The sequence below is a fragment of the Mauremys mutica genome, chromosome 13 (assembly GCF_020497125.1).
Source record: "Mauremys mutica isolate MM-2020 ecotype Southern chromosome 13, ASM2049712v1, whole genome shotgun sequence".
In the NCBI taxonomy this organism is placed as follows: domain Eukaryota; kingdom Metazoa; phylum Chordata; order Testudines; family Geoemydidae; genus Mauremys; species Mauremys mutica.
The window spans coordinates 52,410,799-52,429,234 of record NC_059084.1 but is presented as its reverse complement, the minus strand read 5'-3'; the positions used below and the strand labels follow the sequence as shown (position 1 = coordinate 52,429,234).

General features: G+C 50.0%; 2 protein-coding genes across 2 annotated transcripts; both read right to left on the bottom strand.

Annotated features, from left to right (window-relative positions):
- Positions 1 to 1,185: 1,185 nt before the first annotated feature.
- On the bottom strand, positions 1,186 to 2,130 carry LOC123348812 (olfactory receptor 49-like). Its single transcript, XM_044986455.1, has one exon. The coding sequence runs from the start codon at positions 2,128 to 2,130 to the stop codon at positions 1,186 to 1,188; it is 945 nt and encodes a 314-aa protein (XP_044842390.1).
- Positions 2,131 to 17,005: 14,875 nt separating this feature from the next.
- Positions 17,006 to 17,950, bottom strand: LOC123348809 (olfactory receptor 49-like). Its single transcript, XM_044986453.1, has one exon. The coding sequence runs from the start codon at positions 17,948 to 17,950 to the stop codon at positions 17,006 to 17,008; it is 945 nt and encodes a 314-aa protein (XP_044842388.1).
- Positions 17,951 to 18,436: the final 486 nt, after the last annotated feature.

The following is an 18,436-nucleotide window of genomic DNA, read 5'->3' as shown; positions in this document are numbered from 1 at the left end:
GGGTAATCGGTGCGATAGCGTCCGTCAGCATGATGCACAGTGGGCTCAGCAAAACAGCTGTCAAGTTTGTGTGGAAGGAATCACAGCAGAGGAGAGATTGAAGGTGAGTGATGTAGCTTTGCAGATGTTTACTGGGTGCTCTTCCTAATCGTGCGCAGCAGCATGGAGGAAAGCATGAAGCTGCTCCTTTGAGAATGTAAAGGGGGTAAAACATGCAGGGGAACACAAAGCAGTGGTGAGATTTCCAAAACAACGAGGGAGGAAAATTAGAGACATGTGTTGGGTGAAGCAGTATCTTTTACTGGACCAGCTCCTTTGGTCCAATAAAATGTAAGACCTCACCCACCTTGTGTCTCTAATATCCTGGGATCGACACAGCTACAACGACACTGCAGACCAGCTGGGGAAAGGACCTTTGAAGAAAGACAGATTCCAGGGGAGCCAGGATTTCCCCTGATCCCTACTTGTGCCTTTGAATAAATTCCCTTACAAGGTCTAAGAGGAAACCAAACCTTTCGCCTTACTGTACATCACTATTCACTCGGTTATAAGCTCTGCAAGGTTCTGGAGCTCTTATTTTTGTCTATTTAAAACCACACAAGTCGGAATTACAAACAGAGTGGGGGAATTTTTTTTCAGAAGAATAATTTCTTCTGTAAAAAATAGAAGTTTTGAAAAATTCAGAACCTTTCAGTTTAACATCTTTGAAGTGAAAGGATCTCTCCTTTTTTTCTTTTCAAATAATATTTTGTCCAAAGATGTAGCTAGATCTGAAAGGAAAGGTGTTTAGTTCAACGCAAACTGAATGTTGTTCTGTATTTCATTTCAGCAAGAAAAACTTACTAATTTCCATTTTTGGAACAAACTCCAAAGAAAGATTTTCCATCTCTTAAAGTCTTCAAATCAAGACTGGATGCAAATCAAGAAGATATGCTTTCATCAGGCAGAAGTTACTAGGCTGACTGCAAGGCTAACTAGGTGGAATTCTCATGTCTGTTTTATGCAGTAGGTCAGACGAGATGACGTAATCAGCCCTTCTGGCTTTATGATCTATTAATCTAGATATGGATAGGCAAATTCACCCTATGTACTGCTGAGGACCCACCAACCACATTGTGAAGCCTGGCAAGAAGTAAATGACCATCCATGCTCTCTTCACTCCTGTATCTTTGTGGTTTGGGATTTTCATGAGAGCCTCACACATTTAGAAAATGCTCTGCAACAGGCGCCTTTCAGAGCCTGTTTGACTTGTTTGTTGCGGAGAGCATAGATGTAGGGGTTAAAGAGTTGAGCCACCACAGAGTACAGAAAGGACACAACTTTGTCAAAGTCCCTCGCTCCCCGCTGTCCTGGTCGGACGTACCTGAAGATGGAGCTACTGTACAATATCACAACCACCATCAGGTGAGCGGAGCAGGTGGAAAAGGCTTTTTTCCTTCCTGTGGTGGACGGGATGCGAATGATAGTGGAGATGATACAGCCATAGGAAACGATAGTGACTGTTAAAGTACCAAGTAAGATAACTGTTGCTGAAACCAAGATCATCACCTCAATGTGTCCCGTGTCCCTGCAGGAGAGTTGGAGCAATGGGGCCGTGTCGCAGTAGAAGTGGTTTATGACATTGGGGCCACAGAACGGTAACAGCACAACCATAAACGTTGGAGGAAACATTAAGAGAAAACTCATCACCCAGCAGCCCAGCACTAACTGGAAGCAGACCCTGCCATTCATGATGGTGCCGTAACGCAAGGGATGGCAGATAGCCATGTAGCGGTCAAAGGACATTATAGCCACATGGAAAAATACACAGGTGCCCAGGAGGAAGAACAACAACAACTGAAGGAAACAAGCAGGGAGGGAAATAGATTTTCTCTCTGTCAGGAGGCTGTAGAGGAACCTGGGCATGATGACGGAGGTGAAACAGATTTCCAAAAAAGAGAAGTTCCTCAGGAAATAATACATGGGCGACTGGAGGCGATGGTCCACCAGGGAGAGGCTGACAACTGTGATGTTACCCATTATGGTCAACAGGAAGATAACTAAGAGAACCACAAACAGGGCGGTGTTTAAACGGCGGCTGTTGGACAGGCCCCAGATGATGAATTCCACCACGGTGCTCTGGTTCTTCATTCTCAGATCATTCTTAAAAGAAAAAAATGAAGAAGCACGTCAAAAACAGAGCGAATGGAATGTTTGCAGGAAAAATTCTGTAAATCAATAGAATACACATCATCAATGGGAGCTGGGTACCCAGTAGACTTGGGCTCTATGGGTAAAACCTGATGGGAAAACCAGAACCAAAGACAGGATCTTAGAGGAGAATATTTGATACTTTAAGGGGGCAGGGGAGAGAGAGAGAACTGGAAGGGATGAAAGAATGAAAATAATTTAATAATAAGAATATTTTACCCTAATTTTTCATGTATTCCTAGATTATAAGGACCAAAGACACCACTGTAATCATCTTCTCTGACCTAGAGACCTAGATCATAGTCTTGAGAGGGACAGACAATCTTGATGTTAAAAATTTCCAAGGGTGAAGAATCCAACGCACAATTCTTAGTAAGTTGTTCCAGTGATTAAGTACCAGCACTGCTCATCTTTTGTGTTTGTTTTGCTTTTCTTTCAGGTCACTGATAAATATTTTTCAAAAAGCACCGGGCCAAGAACTGATTCCTGTGGGACTCCACCAGAGATACACCCGCTCAACGATGCACCATATACAATTCCTGGTGGAGACCTGGCAGGTACCCACTTTGTAATTCAGGTAAAGTGTCTCACGTCAAGTGTGTATCATTCTCGTTTCTTAGTCAAACTGTCAAAGATTAAATGAAAAATAGTATCTATCTGGAAAAAAAAACAGGAATGAAGAGGACTTAGGAATTATAGACCAGTCCACCTAACTTCAATACGTGGAAAGACACTGGGACAAATTATTAAGCCACAAGTTGGAAGCAGCTAGAGGATAATAGGGTTTTAAGTAAAAATCAACATGGATTTATCATGAATAAATCATGCCAAATCAAAGCAATTTCTTTCTTTGACAGCATTACCGGTCTGGCGGATAGATCGAAAGCCGTAGCTGTGATGTATCTTGATTTTAAGTAGGGTGTTTGACACAGTCCCACATCACATTCTCATAAGCAAACTGGAGAATGATGGCGAAGATTACATTACTATAAGGAGGGTTCACAACTAGGTGAAAGACTTTACTCACAGAAAGCCATCAGCAGCTCACTGTCAAAGTGTGGTAACTTATCTAGTGGAGTCCTGCAGGGATCTGTCCTGCAGCCAGTACAATTCAATATTTTCATTAATGATATGGATAATGGAGGGAAGATTATGCTTGTAAAATTATCAGATGACACCACATAAGAACAGCCACAGTGAGTCAGACCAATGGTCCATCTGGCGCAGTATCCTGTCTTCCAACAATGACCAATGTCAGGTGCCCCAGAGGGAATGAACAGGACAGGGATTAATCTAGTGATCCACCCCCTGTTGTCCATTCCCAGCTTCTGACAAACAGAGACTAGGGATACTTCAGAGCATGGTTTTTCAGGCTTGGAGAGGTTGCTAGCACTGTGGAGGACAGGATTAGAAATGAAAATTACATTGACAAATTGGCGAATTAATCTGAATTCAGCAAGATCAAACTCAGTAAAGACAACTGCAAAGTACTACACTGAGGAAGAAAGAAATTAAATGCACAAGTGCAAAATGAGCAAAATAACTAGCTAGGAGGCTGCATAGATTCTGGGAGTTAGAGCTGATCACAAATTGAAGATTAATCCAATGAGATGCAGTTACCAAACAGAGGCTAATATCATTCTGGGGTGCATTAACAGGGAGGCAGTTGTCCCTGGTAAGATCTCGGCTAGGGTGCAGTGGCCAGTTCTGGATTTCACACTTTAGGAAAGACGCAGACTAGTTGGAAAGTGTCTAGAAGAATGCAACAAAAATGCTAAAAGGGTTAGAAAACTTGACCATGAGGAAAGGTTTAAAAAACGAGGCATGTTTAATCTTTGAATAAGTGAAGGGCGGTATAAAGAGGACAGAGATCAATTGTTCTCCACCCCCACTGAATGTGGGACAAGCAATGCAGTTAATCTGCAGCAAGGGAGAGTTGCCTTAGATAGTAGGTAAAAATGTCTAACTATAAGGATAGTTCAGTGCTGGAACACTTGGCCGAGGGAGGATGGGGAATCCCAGGCATTGGAGATAGCAGCATTCTGTATCCTAAGGTGAAAGGAAACCTCCGAGTTGCATACCCTTTACACATCTGCAAAACCTCCACAATGTGCACCTTGAAATTCATTCTCTGATCTCACCAGTGCCGTGATCGTTATTAGACATTAAAAACTGGCAGCTGTTACCTCTGTTACTATAAGTGTTACCCCTACATATAGAACCATAGAACCACAGCATTAGAAGGGACCACAGGGGTCATCTAGCCGATTTCTCATAATATTCTCACATCTATATTCGACTTCCCTGGCCCCTGAGTATTCTTTTTGTCATAGCCGTACATTTGTGTCTTGTTTCACAATAAGACTGAATAATTTTAGGAGAGCGACCCTATTTTCCTAACACATCCCAGACAGGTGGTCTCGATCTTGTACCCAAAACAAAACAAAGCAAAAGCAAAAGAAAAAAAGATTACTCACAAAGTTCTTCAGACCATGATTTCTTTCACATCCCAATCTGCAATCACACCTTGTGCATTCTCACTCAGACCATGCAATGATGGAGTACATGGAACACGAACCAAAATTATCACACAAAGGCTGCAGGTGCTGAATTGAGATGCTCCAAAAGAGGTCTGCCGATTTATGCCTCTCTATGTAACAGAACAATGGGATAAACTTGAGTGATCACTGCCTCTGTCAAATAATCCCTCATTTATAACAGTTGTAGACTCTGGTTTTCTTGTCCCTCATTGCTAGGTGGGACCTCTGAGACAAATTAGCTGATGAGTTTGCTGACAACACTGAGAGAACTCAAGTCTGATCCATTCTACTGAAAGTTTTAGGGAAGAACATTGCAAAGTGTGACAAAGTTCCTCTTCTGCTTTGGTGGATCCTGCGCTTATTGGGGGATTTGTTCACCTCAGTGATCTTCCCCTCTGGTGGAACCCACAGTCTGGGTCAACACCTCCTGTGTCCGATCAGGAGTTGGGAGGTTTGGGGGGAACCCGGGCCCACCCTCTACTCCGGGTTCCAGCCCAGGGCCCTGTGGATTGCAGCTGTCTAGAGTGCCTCCTGTAACAGCTGCATGACAGCTACAACTCCCTGGGCTACTTCCCCATGGCCTCCTCCCAACACCTTCTGTATCCTCACCACAGGACCTTCCTCCTGGTGTCTGATAACGCTTGTACTCCTCAGTCCTCCAGCAGCACAGCCTCTCACTCTCAGCTCCTCGTGCCTCTTGCTCCCAGCTCCTCACACGCCCACCACAAACTGGAGTGAGCTCCTTGTTAAACCCAGGTGCCCTGATTAGCCTGCCTTGATTGGCTGCAGGTTTTCTAATCAGCCTGACTGCCTGAATTGGTTCTAGCAGGTTCCTGATTACTCTAGTGCAGCCAGGGGCGGCGAGTTATATGGGCCCGTGGGGCCCAGGCCCCACCAATAATCCAGGAGCTGGGCTCAGCCCCACCAATGTTTGGGCCCCAGGCCCTGTGCTGGGGGTCCCCGCGTTGCTACACCCGGCACTCTCACTCACTGCAGCAGCAGCTCCCGGGAGGGGCCTCAGGAGCAACTGGACTCCCAGCCCATTGGCTGGGAACCCCAGCCAATGGGAGCTGCCGGGGGCGGTGCCGGAGCTGCCTGGCCGCGCCTCCACAGCAGGGAGGGGGAGCGAGCCACAGGCAGCGGCTGAGCCCTGGGCAGCCATTGTGAGCAGCAGACACACACAGCCTGTGAGCTGTGGGCAGACACACACACACACACACACACACACACAGCCGGGGAGGGGGGGTTGGTGGGGACAAACACACACAGCCAGGGGGTTGTGGGACAGACACACACGGGGGGGGGGGACGGACAGACAGACAGACACAGCCTGTGAGCTGTGGGGGCAGCCAGACACACACACACAGCCGGGGGGGGTTGTGGGACAGACACACACAGCGGGGAGCAGACAGACAGACAGACACAGCCGGAGGGGGGTTGGTGGGGACAAACAGACAGAGCCAGGGGGTTGTGGGTTGTGGGACAGACACACACAGTGGGGGGCAGACAGACAGACAGACACAGCCTGGGGTTGTGGGACAGACAGACACAAGGACACAGCCAGGGGGTTGTGGGACAGACACACACAGCGGGGGGGAAGGGGGACAGACACACACAGCCGGGGGTGGTGGGGGCAGCCAGACACACACAGCCGGGGGTTGTGGGACAGACAGACACCAGGACACAGCCAGGGGGTTGTGGGACAGACAGACGGACACAGCCGGGGGAGTTGTGGGGACAGACAGATGGAGCTGTGAGTGGGGAAAGGAGCAGCAATGGGCACCCCGGGGCTGGTATAAAATACACAGGATGGGGGGGGGCTTCCTGAGGGGACTATAGCAACACCCCCCGCAGAGCAGACCCAGGTTGCAGCTGGCTCCGCCCATCACAGCCCCCTGCCCCACAGAGACCCACACAACCCTCTGCCCCCTCGAGAGACTCCCAATGACCCCTGTGCCCCTGTCACTCCTCTCCAAAGAGCCCTCCCCTTTGTGCCAGCCCACTCCCCTCCCCCACTGCCTCCCCTCCTCCAAAGCTCCCTACAATCTCCCCCTTTGCCTTCCGCCCCCCAGCCCAGCCCATTCCATTGGCCGGGAGGCTCCCAGTCTAGTAGCTAGCAGGGCCCATGGGAGCTGCACCTGAGGCAGGGTGCCTGCCTGCAGATGTAGACCTGCCTGGCTGTGCCTCCACAGCCCAGGGAGGGGGAGCCACAGGTGAGCAAGCCCTTGTCATCATCATCATCACAGGCCCAGTAATTCTCTGGATATTTAATTTCACTGAGGCAAAATGTGTGCAATTTTATGGGTTGAATGATTGAATGACATAATACCCACCTGCCTGCATTGTCCATCACTAAGTCCAGTAATTTTGTCAAGTGTTTGTTGCACAACATGGTGGTGCCTACCCCTACCTTGTGCTTCAGGGGGTGATGGGGTCAGGGCAGCCTGTTATAGAACTACCTGATTAGTAATTGGATATGTTGGCTGGCATCTTTTTTAGTAATTGGATATGTTTGCTCCCCCTGATGTTAGAACCTGGCTACACCACTGGGGAGGGGAGCTTCCTAGACTTGTGCAGTTGGGGCTTAGGTGAATTTTGTGATACTGTGCCCCTTCCCAGCTACCACCCTGCAGTCCCCACTCCTGCACCATGCTGGGCAAGGGGCAGCCCCATCCCCAGTGAGGCTATGGTGAGGGGTGGCAGCAGGGGAGGCCACACGTGATGGCAACCTCCCCCCTCGGTACCCACCATAGGGGAGCTGAGTGGGCCTTCTGGACCTGAGAGGGACCCTAGGAGCATGTGCAGTGAACTGCGGGGGAGAGGAGGGGTCGCTCCCCTGGAGCTTGCTGCTGCCAGGGAGGGTGGAGGGGAGTCCTCTTTGGCCCTAGCCCTGGGGCAGCCTGTCTGCACCCCAAGTTCCTTATCCCCAGCCCTGCCCCAGAGTCCTCACCTGACGGGAAAAACACGCAACTTAAATTTGGTGGTCAGTTTAGAGTATCATAGAATATCAGGGTTGGAAGGGGCCTCAGGAGGTCATAAGGTCCAACCTCATGCTCAAAGCAGGACCAATTCCCAACTAAATCATCCCAGCCAGGGCTTTGTCAAGCCGGGCCTTAAAAACCTCTAAGGAAGGAGATTCCACCACCTCCCTAGGTAACCCATTCCAGTGTTTCACCACCCTCCTAGTGAAAAAGTTTCTCTTAATATCCAACCTAAACCTCCCCCACTGCAACTTGAGATCATTACTCCTTGTTCTGTCCTCTGCTACCACTGAGAACAGTCTAGATCCATCCTCTTTGTAACCCCCTATCAGGTAGTTGAAAGCAGCTATCAAATCCTCCCTTATTCTTCTCTTCTGCAGACTAAACCATCCCAGTTCCCTCAGCCTCTCCTCAGAAGTCATGTGCTCCAGCCCCCTAATCATTTTTGTTGCCCTCCACTGGATTTTCCAATTTTTCCACATCCTTCTTGCAATGTGGGGCCCAAAACTGCACGCAGTACTCTAGATGAGGCCTCACCAATGTTGAATAGAGGAGAATGATCATGTCCCTCGATCTGCTGGCAATGCCCCTACTTATACAGCCCAAAATGATGTTAGCCTTCTTGACAAAGGCCAGAGGAGGGAGTGTTAGTGCCTGTGTGGACTTCTGAGAAGTGCATGGGGTGGAAGGAGATGCTGGGATGCTCTGGAACCACTCCTTCAAAGCCAGTCAGGACTCTGGGGGAGCCTCCTCTCTGAGCAGACTGTCTCCAGGGCAAGAAGCTAACACCTTCCTGGGTCTGACCTCAGAGCATTCAGCATGCCCTTCCACACCATGCACTTTCCGCAGTAAGTCCGCCCAGGCGGGGTCCTGGGGCAGCCAGAGGTCCCTGCACCCCAACTCGGCAGTCAGATGTGACTCTCAGCCAGACTGTAAAACAGAAGGTTTATTAGATGATGGGAACACAGTTTAAACAGAGCTTGTTGATACAGAAAACAGAACCCCTCGGTCAGGTCCATCTTGCGGGGTGGGGAGCCCAGAACCAAGTTCTGAGTCTCTCCCCATTTCCCCAGCCAGCTCCAAACTGACACTCCCTCCTCTGGCCTCTGTGTCTCTTCCGGACAAGGAGGCACTTTAAACGCCCGGGGCTGTAGGATGGGTCTCCGCAGGAGCCAGGTGCTCTCCTTCCTTGGGGAGGGGAGGTACTCTGTGGTTTTCCTTCAGGAGACCCATACGGATCCGGCAGCTGAAGCTAGCTGGCGGCTGGAGTGGGGGGACGGGGTCTACTTTAGCCACCTCTCGGTTCGCATGGCTGGAGTGGCGACCCTGTTCTCCCCCGACCTATGGCCCGAGGTGCTGGGGGTCGCCGAGGCTGTGCCGGGCTGCCTGCTGCACCTCCGGGTCCGTATGGAGGGGCTTGAGGTTAATCTTGTCAATGTCTATTCCCCGACATCAGGCCCGGAGAGGTTGTGTTTTTATCAGCAGGCGTCCGCCTTCCTCGGCTCTCTGGATCCTCGTGAGTGCCTGGTCCTGGGCGGGGAGTTTAACACCACCCTCCAGGAACGGGACCGCTCGGGGACCAAGCAGTGCCTGGCCGCCGCGGACGTCCTCCGGGAGATCGTTGAACGCCACTCCCTGGTGGACGTCTGGCGCGACCACCACCCGGACGACGTCTCAACCTTCACCTTCATCTGGGTGAAGACCCATCGGTAACGCCACTCCCGGCTGGACCACATTTACCTGTCACATTTCCACCTTTCACGAGCCCATTCCTCCAGTGTTCGGCCGGCTCCCTTTTCGGATTACCACCTTGCCACCGTGACGGCCTCTCTCTGTGCGGAGAGGCTGGGACCGGCCTATTGGCACTTTAATAATAGTTTGCTGGAGGACGTGGGCTTCGTGGCGTCCTTCCGGGAGTTCTGGCTGGCCTGGCGAGGGCAGAGGCGCGCCTTTCCCTCGGCGCTGCGGTGGTGGGACCTGGGGAAGGTGTGCGCCTGGCTCTTCTGCCGCGACTACACCCGGGGCGCCAGCCGACGGAGGGATGCGGTGATAGAGCAGTTGGAACGGGAGGTTTTGAAGCTGGAGAGGCGTCTGGCTGCCAGCCCCGAGAATCCATCCCTCTGCGGAGCGTGCCGGGAGAAGCGGGAGGAGCTCCGGGCCCTCGAGGATCATTGAGCCCGGGGTGCCTTTGTTCGATCCCGCATCCACCTCCTTCGGGAGATGGATCGCGGCTCCCGCTTCTTCTACACCCTGGAGAAAAGGAGGGGGGCTAAGAAGCATGTCACCTGCCTCCTGGCGGAGGACGGCACCCCCCTCACGGATCCGGCGGAGATGTGCGGGAGGGCCAGGGCCTTCTACGCGGCTCTTTTCTAACCGGATCTGACCGATCCTAATGCTTGCAAAGTGCTCTGGGATGGACTCCCGACAGTCAGCGCAGGTGACCGGGACCGGCTGGAGCTGCCTCTCACTCTGGCCGAGTTCTCGGAAGCCCTCCGTCGCATGCCCACCAATATGTCTTCGGGCATGGATGGGCTGACCGTGGAGTTCTACCGCATGTTATGAGACATCCTCGGCCCAGACCTAGTCACCATCTGTGCCGAGTCTTTGCAGGGCGGGGTCCTCCCTCTCTCATGCAGGCGAGCCATGCTCGCCTTATTGCCGAAGAGGGGGGACCTCCGCGATTTACGGAATTGGCGTCCCATCTCGCTCCTCAGTACGGACTACAAAATCATTGCGAAGGCCATCTCGATGCGGCTAGGGTCTGTGCTGGCGTACGTGGTCCACCCGGACCAGACCTACACCATTCTGGGCCGTATGATATTTAATAACCTGTATCTGGTCTGGGACCTTCTGGAATTAGGGTGCAGGGATGGTCTGTCGTTCGCCCTCTTGTCCCTGGATCAGGAGAAGGTGTTCGACAGGGTGGACCACGGGTATCTCCTGAGCACTCTGCGAGCGTTCAGTTTCGGACCCCAGTTTGTGGGTTTTCTCCAGGTGCTGTACGCTTCCGCGGAGTGTCTGGTCAGGCTCAACTGGACCCTGACCGAGCCGGTCAGCTTCAGGTGGGGAGTACGACAGGGGTGTCCCCTCTCGGATTAGCTGTACACTCTGGCAATCGAGCCCTTCCTCTGTCTCCTCCGTCGGAGGCTGACGGGGTTCGTGCTTTGAGAGCCGGAGCTGCGGCTGGTCCTGTCGGTGTATGCCGACGATGTGCTCCTCGTGGTCCAGGACCCTGGCAACTTGGTGCGGGTGGAGTCTTGCCAGGCTATTTACTTGGCAGCCTCCTCCGCCCGGGTCAACTGGGTCAAGAGCTTAGGCCTGGTGGTCAGGGACGGGTGGCAGGGGAGCTCCCTCCCACCCGCGCTTCAGGCCATCCGGTGGAGCGCGGGTCCGCTGCTCTATCTCGGTGTTTACCTTTCTGCCACGCATCCGTCTCCGCCGGAGAACTGGCACGGTTTAGAGGCCAGGGTGACGGAGCGGCTCCGGAAATGGACAGGACTACTCCGGTGCCTCTCTCTCCGAGGGAGGGCACTGGTGCTGAATCAACTAGCCCTGTCCATGCTCTGGTACCGGCTCAACACCCTGGTCCCTGCCCCAGATTTCCTGGCCAACCTCCGGATGGCGATTCTGGAGTTCTTTTGGCCAGGGGCGCACTGGGTCTCTGCAGGGGTCCTCCACCTGCCCCTGGAGGAGGGGGGACAGGGCCTGAAGTGCCTGCGCACTCAGGTCCACGTCTTCCACCTCCAGGCCCTGCAGAGGCTCCTGTATGGTGCGGGTAGTTCGGCGTTGTCATAAACAGATAGTTAAGGGTTAATTTCTCTTTTACCTGTAAAGGGTTAACATGCAGTACCTGATGACCACCTGACCAGAGGACCAATCAGAGACAAGATTTTTTCAAATCTCTGTGGAGGGAAGCCTTTGTCTGTGTTCTTTGTTAGAGTTCTCTTTTTGGATCTAAAAGAGACCAGTCATGTCTCCAAGTTCTCCTGGAGTAGTTCCTACTATTTAATAGTGAGTATTAATTAGAAAGGCGAATTAGTCTTTTGAGTTGCTTTCTATATTTGCAATTGTGTGGTTGCTAAAGGAAATTCTTTATTCCTGTTTGCTGTTACTTTGCTTTCACTGAGAAAGAAAGGAGGGGGGATTCTCTCCAGAGATTGATAAGTTTAGACCCTGTATTGTTCCATCTTGGTTACAGAGACAGTGACTTTCTTTTATTCTTTAATAAATTCTTTTCTTTTCTATTAAGGACTTGGTTGGTCTTTCCTTGGGTGGATTCTCAGGGAAAGAGGAGGGGGAGGTATCCCTCTGTAGTTAAATCCCGGTGTCTCTCCTAGGAAAAGGGAGGGGGGACGAAGCAGGGGGGAATGGTTTATTTCTCCTGGGTGTAAAAACTCCATGAATTTGGGGCTCTTCGGATCCCCTAGGATTTTGGGGAAGGATTGTGTCCCAATCCACGCATCTGACTGACTGGTGGCAGCGTAGTAGATCTAAACTAGGATTTTAGTTTAGAAGAAGGATTCATGCAGGTCCCCATATTAGAACCCAACAGCTCTAAGTGGGGGTGAGACCTATGACAGGCGTGGAGCGTATTGGCGCAGGCGTTCCTCCGCCGCTTCCGAGGGCTCTTTTATCTCCATCCGAGAGGTCTTCTGCGAGACCTCTCTGGGCTGCCGGTCTTCTACCAAGACCTCATCCAGATCTGGAAGCTCTTTTCAGCGACCAGGTCCGTGGCGGCCACTGTGGGGGCTGATCTCCTCGCGGAGCCCCTGATACACAACCCCCAGCTTCGTGTGCAGGTGGCGGAGTCTCCCGTGGTGCACTAGAGTCTGGTCTTGGCGTGAGTCACCAGGGTCGGAGACCTCCTGGACTATGACCGGGGAGACTGGCTGGATCCCCTGACGCTCGCTCAGCGCATTGGGCTCTCCGGACGTCGTACACCCCGGCGCGTACTTCAGGAGGTGAAGGCCGCTTTACTGCCCGCTGCTCGGGCCTACCTCGACCGGGTCCTGCGAGAGGGTACGCCCCGCCCACCCCCCACCCCGGGCCCCGTGGACCTTTATATCGGGCCCCTGCCCCGTGGACCCAATCACCCCCCTCGCCCTTTCACTGCGAGCCGGCTGCCCGATCTGCAGCCGGTTCCGTTCCAGACTGCGCCAAGGAAACATCTGTACGTGCTCGTGCTCCACACGCTTCACTACCTCACCCTCGCGTCCCGCCCCGATACGAAATGGCGGGACCTCCTGCCACCTCTCGAGGGTGAGGAGCCCCAGTGGGCCAGCTTGTATTCTGCCCTGGTCCCAAGCCCCGGCGGGGATGTCGGTTGGCGGTTCCTTCACGGGGCCGTGAGCATGGGCGTGTACTTGGCGCGATTTACCCCTGTCCCCAACACCTGCCCCTTTTGCGGCATGAAGGAGACCCTGGTGCACGTTTATTTAGAGTGTGCCAGGTTGCAGCCTCTGTTCCGGCTCCTCTTGGATCTCTTATTGCATTTTTGGTTGCACTTTTCCCCTCACCTGTTTATCTATGCACTCCCCATCCATGGCCCCACAAAGTCGCGGGATCTCCTTGTCAACCTCCTCTTGGCCCTGGCCAAACTAGCCAGCTACAAAACCAGGGAGAGGAGGTTGGCCGACGGGATTTCCTGCGACTGTGGGGCCGATTTCCACTCCTCTGTCCCTTCACGCATCCGGGCAGAGTTCCTCTGGGCGGCGTCCACTGGTTCCCTTGATGCCTTGAAGGAGCAGTGGGCGTTGTCTGGGGTTCTCTGCTCGGTGTCCCCATCAGGTTCCCTTCGCTTAGCCCTATGACCTCACTCCCGATCCTGTTTTTTTCATTTGTTGTCCCATGTACTTAGTTGGTATCCCAGACCTCTGGATCCTCCCCTTAGGCTGGGAGGAGGTCCTTTAGCAGTGGGCCGGCTTCACCCGCCCACTTCCTGTATACCAAATAGGACGAGACTCCTGTACCCCACTGGTCTGGGTCTGTCACAAATGTGATGTCTCTCTTCCACACGGAGAAGACAATGGGTTCTGTCACCATCTCCCACCTCACTTGTTTTCGTGGCAAGACAGGGAAAAGATTCAGCAAACTTGGACAGAGTTAGATGCCCTTATAACTGATGTTCTTGTGCTTAACATATTAGAACAGGATTTGGGAAAGCAGTGTTTAATTCCTGCTTTTCCCACCCACCCCTCCACAAGCTCAGGCAAGTCACTTAGGGCTGGACTGGTAAAGATATTTAGGCACCTAATGGGATTTTTAAAAGCATCCAGGCACCACAGAGCCCAAATAGCTAAAGGACCAGTTGGCCGGGGAATGGAGTTGAAGGTGACCCAAAAGAATGAAACATATTGAGAGTAGAAGCTTATTGCTCTGTCACACCACATCACGCAATGTCATTTGTGTCCAGGCACAATACCAGGAGTAACCAGGTGTCTGACCCCAACTATGAGGCTGTCTCAGAATAACTTGTCATTGAGTTTCATGTGGGAGATTTTAAGTTCTTGGTCCTCGTTTCAGTCACTTCCATTGGGGAAATGTTCTGAACGGGTACACAGGTAATTCCCAAAGGCACGAAGGGCAGTTATGAATCTTGCTCATATTGAAAGTGAATTTGAACTAGACCCCTACAGTGAAATCCTGACCTTATCGAAGTCACTGGAGAAACTCCCACTGGGTTTCATATACTACTATTATTATTATCTATCATTTATATTGTGGCCATGCCTAGGAGTGCAATTTCTCACTGATTGATTGAGAGGCAGGATTACAATCCCCCAACTCATCCATTTGAGTCTCCCTCGCTCTCACGGGGAAAAGCCAGGCCCAGCTGCAAAATGTGTACCTGATCCATTGGATTAGAGCAGCCAATGGTGGTCAGATGTGATGCTGGTCACATCACTTTCTTGTGTGCCTTTGGCTACGAAACTGCCTTGCCATTGCGGATGGTGAGCCATTTGCTTAGGGGAGACAACTGCTGTTGACAAGCTTAGAAATGTCTGTCTCAGACCAGCGTCCCATCGTGCTACTTACAGTACAAAGCCAGAGCCCCTGCCCAGAAGAGGTCACAAAATATAAGACAAGAATCAGATGGGAAATCTATGCGATAGCGTCCGTCATCAGCATGATGCACAGTGGACTCAGCAAAACAGCTGTCAAGTTTGTGTGGATAGAATCACAGCAGAGGAGAGTTTGAAGATCAGTGATGTAGCTTTGCAGACGTTTACTGGGTGCTCTTCCTAATAGTGCGCAGCAGCATGGAGGAAAGCATGAAGCTGCTCCTTTGAGAATGTAAAGGGGGTAAAACATGCTGGCATCAATGGCCAATTGCAGGAAAGAGTCGATGTCTCACTAGTGCCTGAGAGACGACTGGTAGGGTCTGGCTAGGACGTGGTGGGTCTATAAAATGAAGACAGATTGCTTAGATTTGATGAAGTGTCAAGAGCGGACCCAGCAGGGGAACACAAAGCAGTGGTGAGATTTCCAAAACAACGAGGGAGGAAAATTAGAGACACGTGTTGGGTGAAGCAGTATCTTTTACTGGACCAGCTCCTTTGGTCCAATAAAATGTAAGACCTCACCCACCTTGTGTCTCTAATATCTTGGGATCAACACAGCTACAACGACACTGCAGACAAGCTGGGGAAAGGACCTTTGAAGAAAGACAAATTCCAGTGGAGCCAGGATTTCCCCCGATCTCTACTTGTGCCTTTGAAAAAATGCCCTTACAAGGTCTAAGAGGAAACCAAACCTTTCGCCTTACTGTACATCACTATTCACTCAGTTATAAGCTCTGCAAGGCTCTGGAGCTCTTATTTTTGTCTGTTTAATGCCCAGTGGCAAGGGGTGCTGAGCTCTGTTCAAATAGCTCAGTATTAACGAGAAAACAGTACGACTAACAATACTGCATCACAGGGAAATGGTACAAGCAACCAGAGCAAGGCAGGGTACCAGAGATGAAGTAACTAATACAATAAAATGTGCACAGATCTCAGCAACTAAGGAGCCATTTTAGGCTCTGTGAGGAGCCATTCATCCCGCCTGTGGATTGACTATCTAAAAGTGTTTCTTGTATCCATTTTCCATAGGAAGTGCCCCTAGCACAGAAAGGTAGAACAAAAACCATTGACTGGTTAAAACATTGTTAAAACCACACAAGTCGGAATTACAAACAGAGTGGGGGAATTTTTTTTCAGATGAATAATTTCTTCTGTAAAAAATAGAAGTTTTGAAAAATTCAGAACCTTTCAGTTTAACATCTTTTAAATGAAAAGATCTCTCCTGTCATATGTCTCACCCCCACTTAGAGCTGTTGGGTTCCAAAATGGGGACCTGCATGAATTTATCTCTAAACTAAAATCCTAGTTTAGATCTGGTACAAGCTGCCACCACCCAATCAGGTACGTGGATTGGGACCAAGATGGAACAATACACAGGGTCTAAACTTATCAATCTCTGGAGAGAATTCCCCCTCCTTTCTTTTTCAGTAAAAGCAATAACAGTACAGAAAAAAGAAAGTCCTTCAGCAACACACAATTACAAATGTAGAAATCAAATTATAAAACTAATCTGCCTTTCTAATTAATACTCAATATTAAATAGTAGGAACTACTCCAGGAGAACTTGGAGACATGTCTGTCCTCTCTTAGATCCAAATAGAGAACACACAGAGCCAACAAAGAACACAGACAAAAGCTTCCCTCCACAGAGATTTGAAATTATCCTGTTCCTTGATTGGTCCTCTGGTCAGGTGTTTCTCAGGTTACTGAGCTTGTTAACCCTTTACAGGTAAAACAGACTTTAACCCTTAACTATCTGTTTATGACATCTCATTTTTTTCTTTTCAAATAATATTTTGTCCAAAAATGTAGCTAGATCTGAAAGGAAAGGTGTTTAGTTCAACGCAAACTGAATGTTGTTCTGTATTTCATTTCAGCAAGAAAAACCTACTAATTTCCATTTTTGGAACAAACTCCAAAGATAGAATCTCCATCTCTTAAAGTCTTCAGATCAAGACTGGATGCAAATCAAGAAGATATGCTTTCATCAGGCAGAAGTTACTAGGCTGAATGCAAGGCTAACTAGGTGGAAGTCTCATGTCTGTTTTATGCAGAAGGTCAGACGAGATGACGTAATCAGCCCTTCTGGCTTTATGATCTATTAATCTGGATATGGATAGGCAAATTCACCCTATATACTGCTGAGGACCCACCAACCCCATTGTGAAGCCTGGCAAGAAGTAAATGACCATCCATGCTCTCTTCACTCCTGCATCTTTGTGGTTTGGGATTTTCATGAGAGCCTCACACATTTAGAAAATGCTCTGCCACAGACGCCCTTCAGAGCCTGTTTGACTTGTTTGTTGCGGAGAGCGTAGATGTAGGGGTTAAAGAGTTGAGCCACCACAGAGTACAGAAAGGACACAACTTTGTCAAAGTCCCTCGCTCCCCGCTGTCCTGGTCGGACGTACCTGAAGATGGAGCTACTGTACAATATCACAACCACCATCAGGTGAGCGGAGCAGGTGGAAAAGGCTTTTTTCCTTCCTGTGGTGGACGGGATGCGCATGATAGTGGAGATGATACAGCCATAGGAAACGATAGTGACTGTTAAAGTACCAAGTAAGATAACTGTTGCTGAAACCAAGATCATCACCTCAATGTGTCCCGTGTCCCTGCAGGAGAGTTGGAGCAATGGGGCCGTGTCACAGTAGAAGTGGTTTATGACATTGGGGCCACAGAACGGTAACAGCACAACCATAAACGTTGGAGGAAACATTAAGAGAAAACTCATCACCCAGCAGCCCAGCACTAACTGGAAGCAGACCCTGCCATTCATGATGGTGCCGTAACGCAAGGGACGGCAGATAGCCATGTAGCGGTCAAAGGACATCATAGCCACATGGAAAAATACACAGGTGCCCAGGAGGAAGAACAACAACAACTGAAGGAAACAAGCAGGGAGGGAAATAGATTTTCTCTCTGTCAGGAGGCTGTAGAGGAACCTGGGCATGATGACGGATGTGAAACACATTTCCAAAAAAGAGAAGTTCCTCAGGAAATAATACATGGGCGACTGGAGGCGATAGTCCACCAGGGAGAGGCTGACAACAGTGATGTTACCCATTATGGTTAACAGGAAGATAACTAATAGAACCACAAACAGGGAGGTGTTTAAACGGTGTCTGTTGGACAAGCCCAAGATGATGAATTCCACCACGGTGCTCTGGTTCTTCATTCTCAGATCATTCTTAAAAGAAAAAAATGAAGAAGCACGTCAAAAACAGAGCGAATGGAATGTTTGCAGGAAAAATTCTGTAAATCAATAGACTACACATCATCAATGGGAGCTGGGTACCCAATAGACTTGGGCTCTATGGGAAAAGCCTGATGAGAAAACCAGAACCAAAGACAGGATCTTAGAGGAGAATATTTGATACTTTAAGGGGGAGGGGAAGGGGAGAGAGAGAGAGAGAGAGAGAGAAAGAACTGGAAGGGATGAAAGAATGAAAATAATTTTAAAATAAGAATATTTTACCGTAATTTTTCATGTATTCCTAGATTATAAGGCCCAAAGGCACCACTGTGATCATCTTCTCTGACCTCTTGCATAGACCAAGAATTTCCCTCAGTTAACTCCTGTTAGATCTAGAGCATAGTCTTGAGAGGGACAGACAATCTTGATGTTAAAAATTTCCAAGGGTGAAGAATCCAACGCACAAAT

What these genes read in the sequence shown, in the direction of transcription:
- LOC123348812 (XM_044986455.1), bottom strand. Translation starts at nt 2,130, where the DNA reads ATGAAGAACCAGAGCACCGTGGTGGAATTCATCATCTGGGGCCTGTCC.
- LOC123348809 (XM_044986453.1), bottom strand. Translation starts at nt 17,950, where the DNA reads ATGAAGAACCAGAGCACCGTGGTGGAATTCATCATCTTGGGCTTGTCC.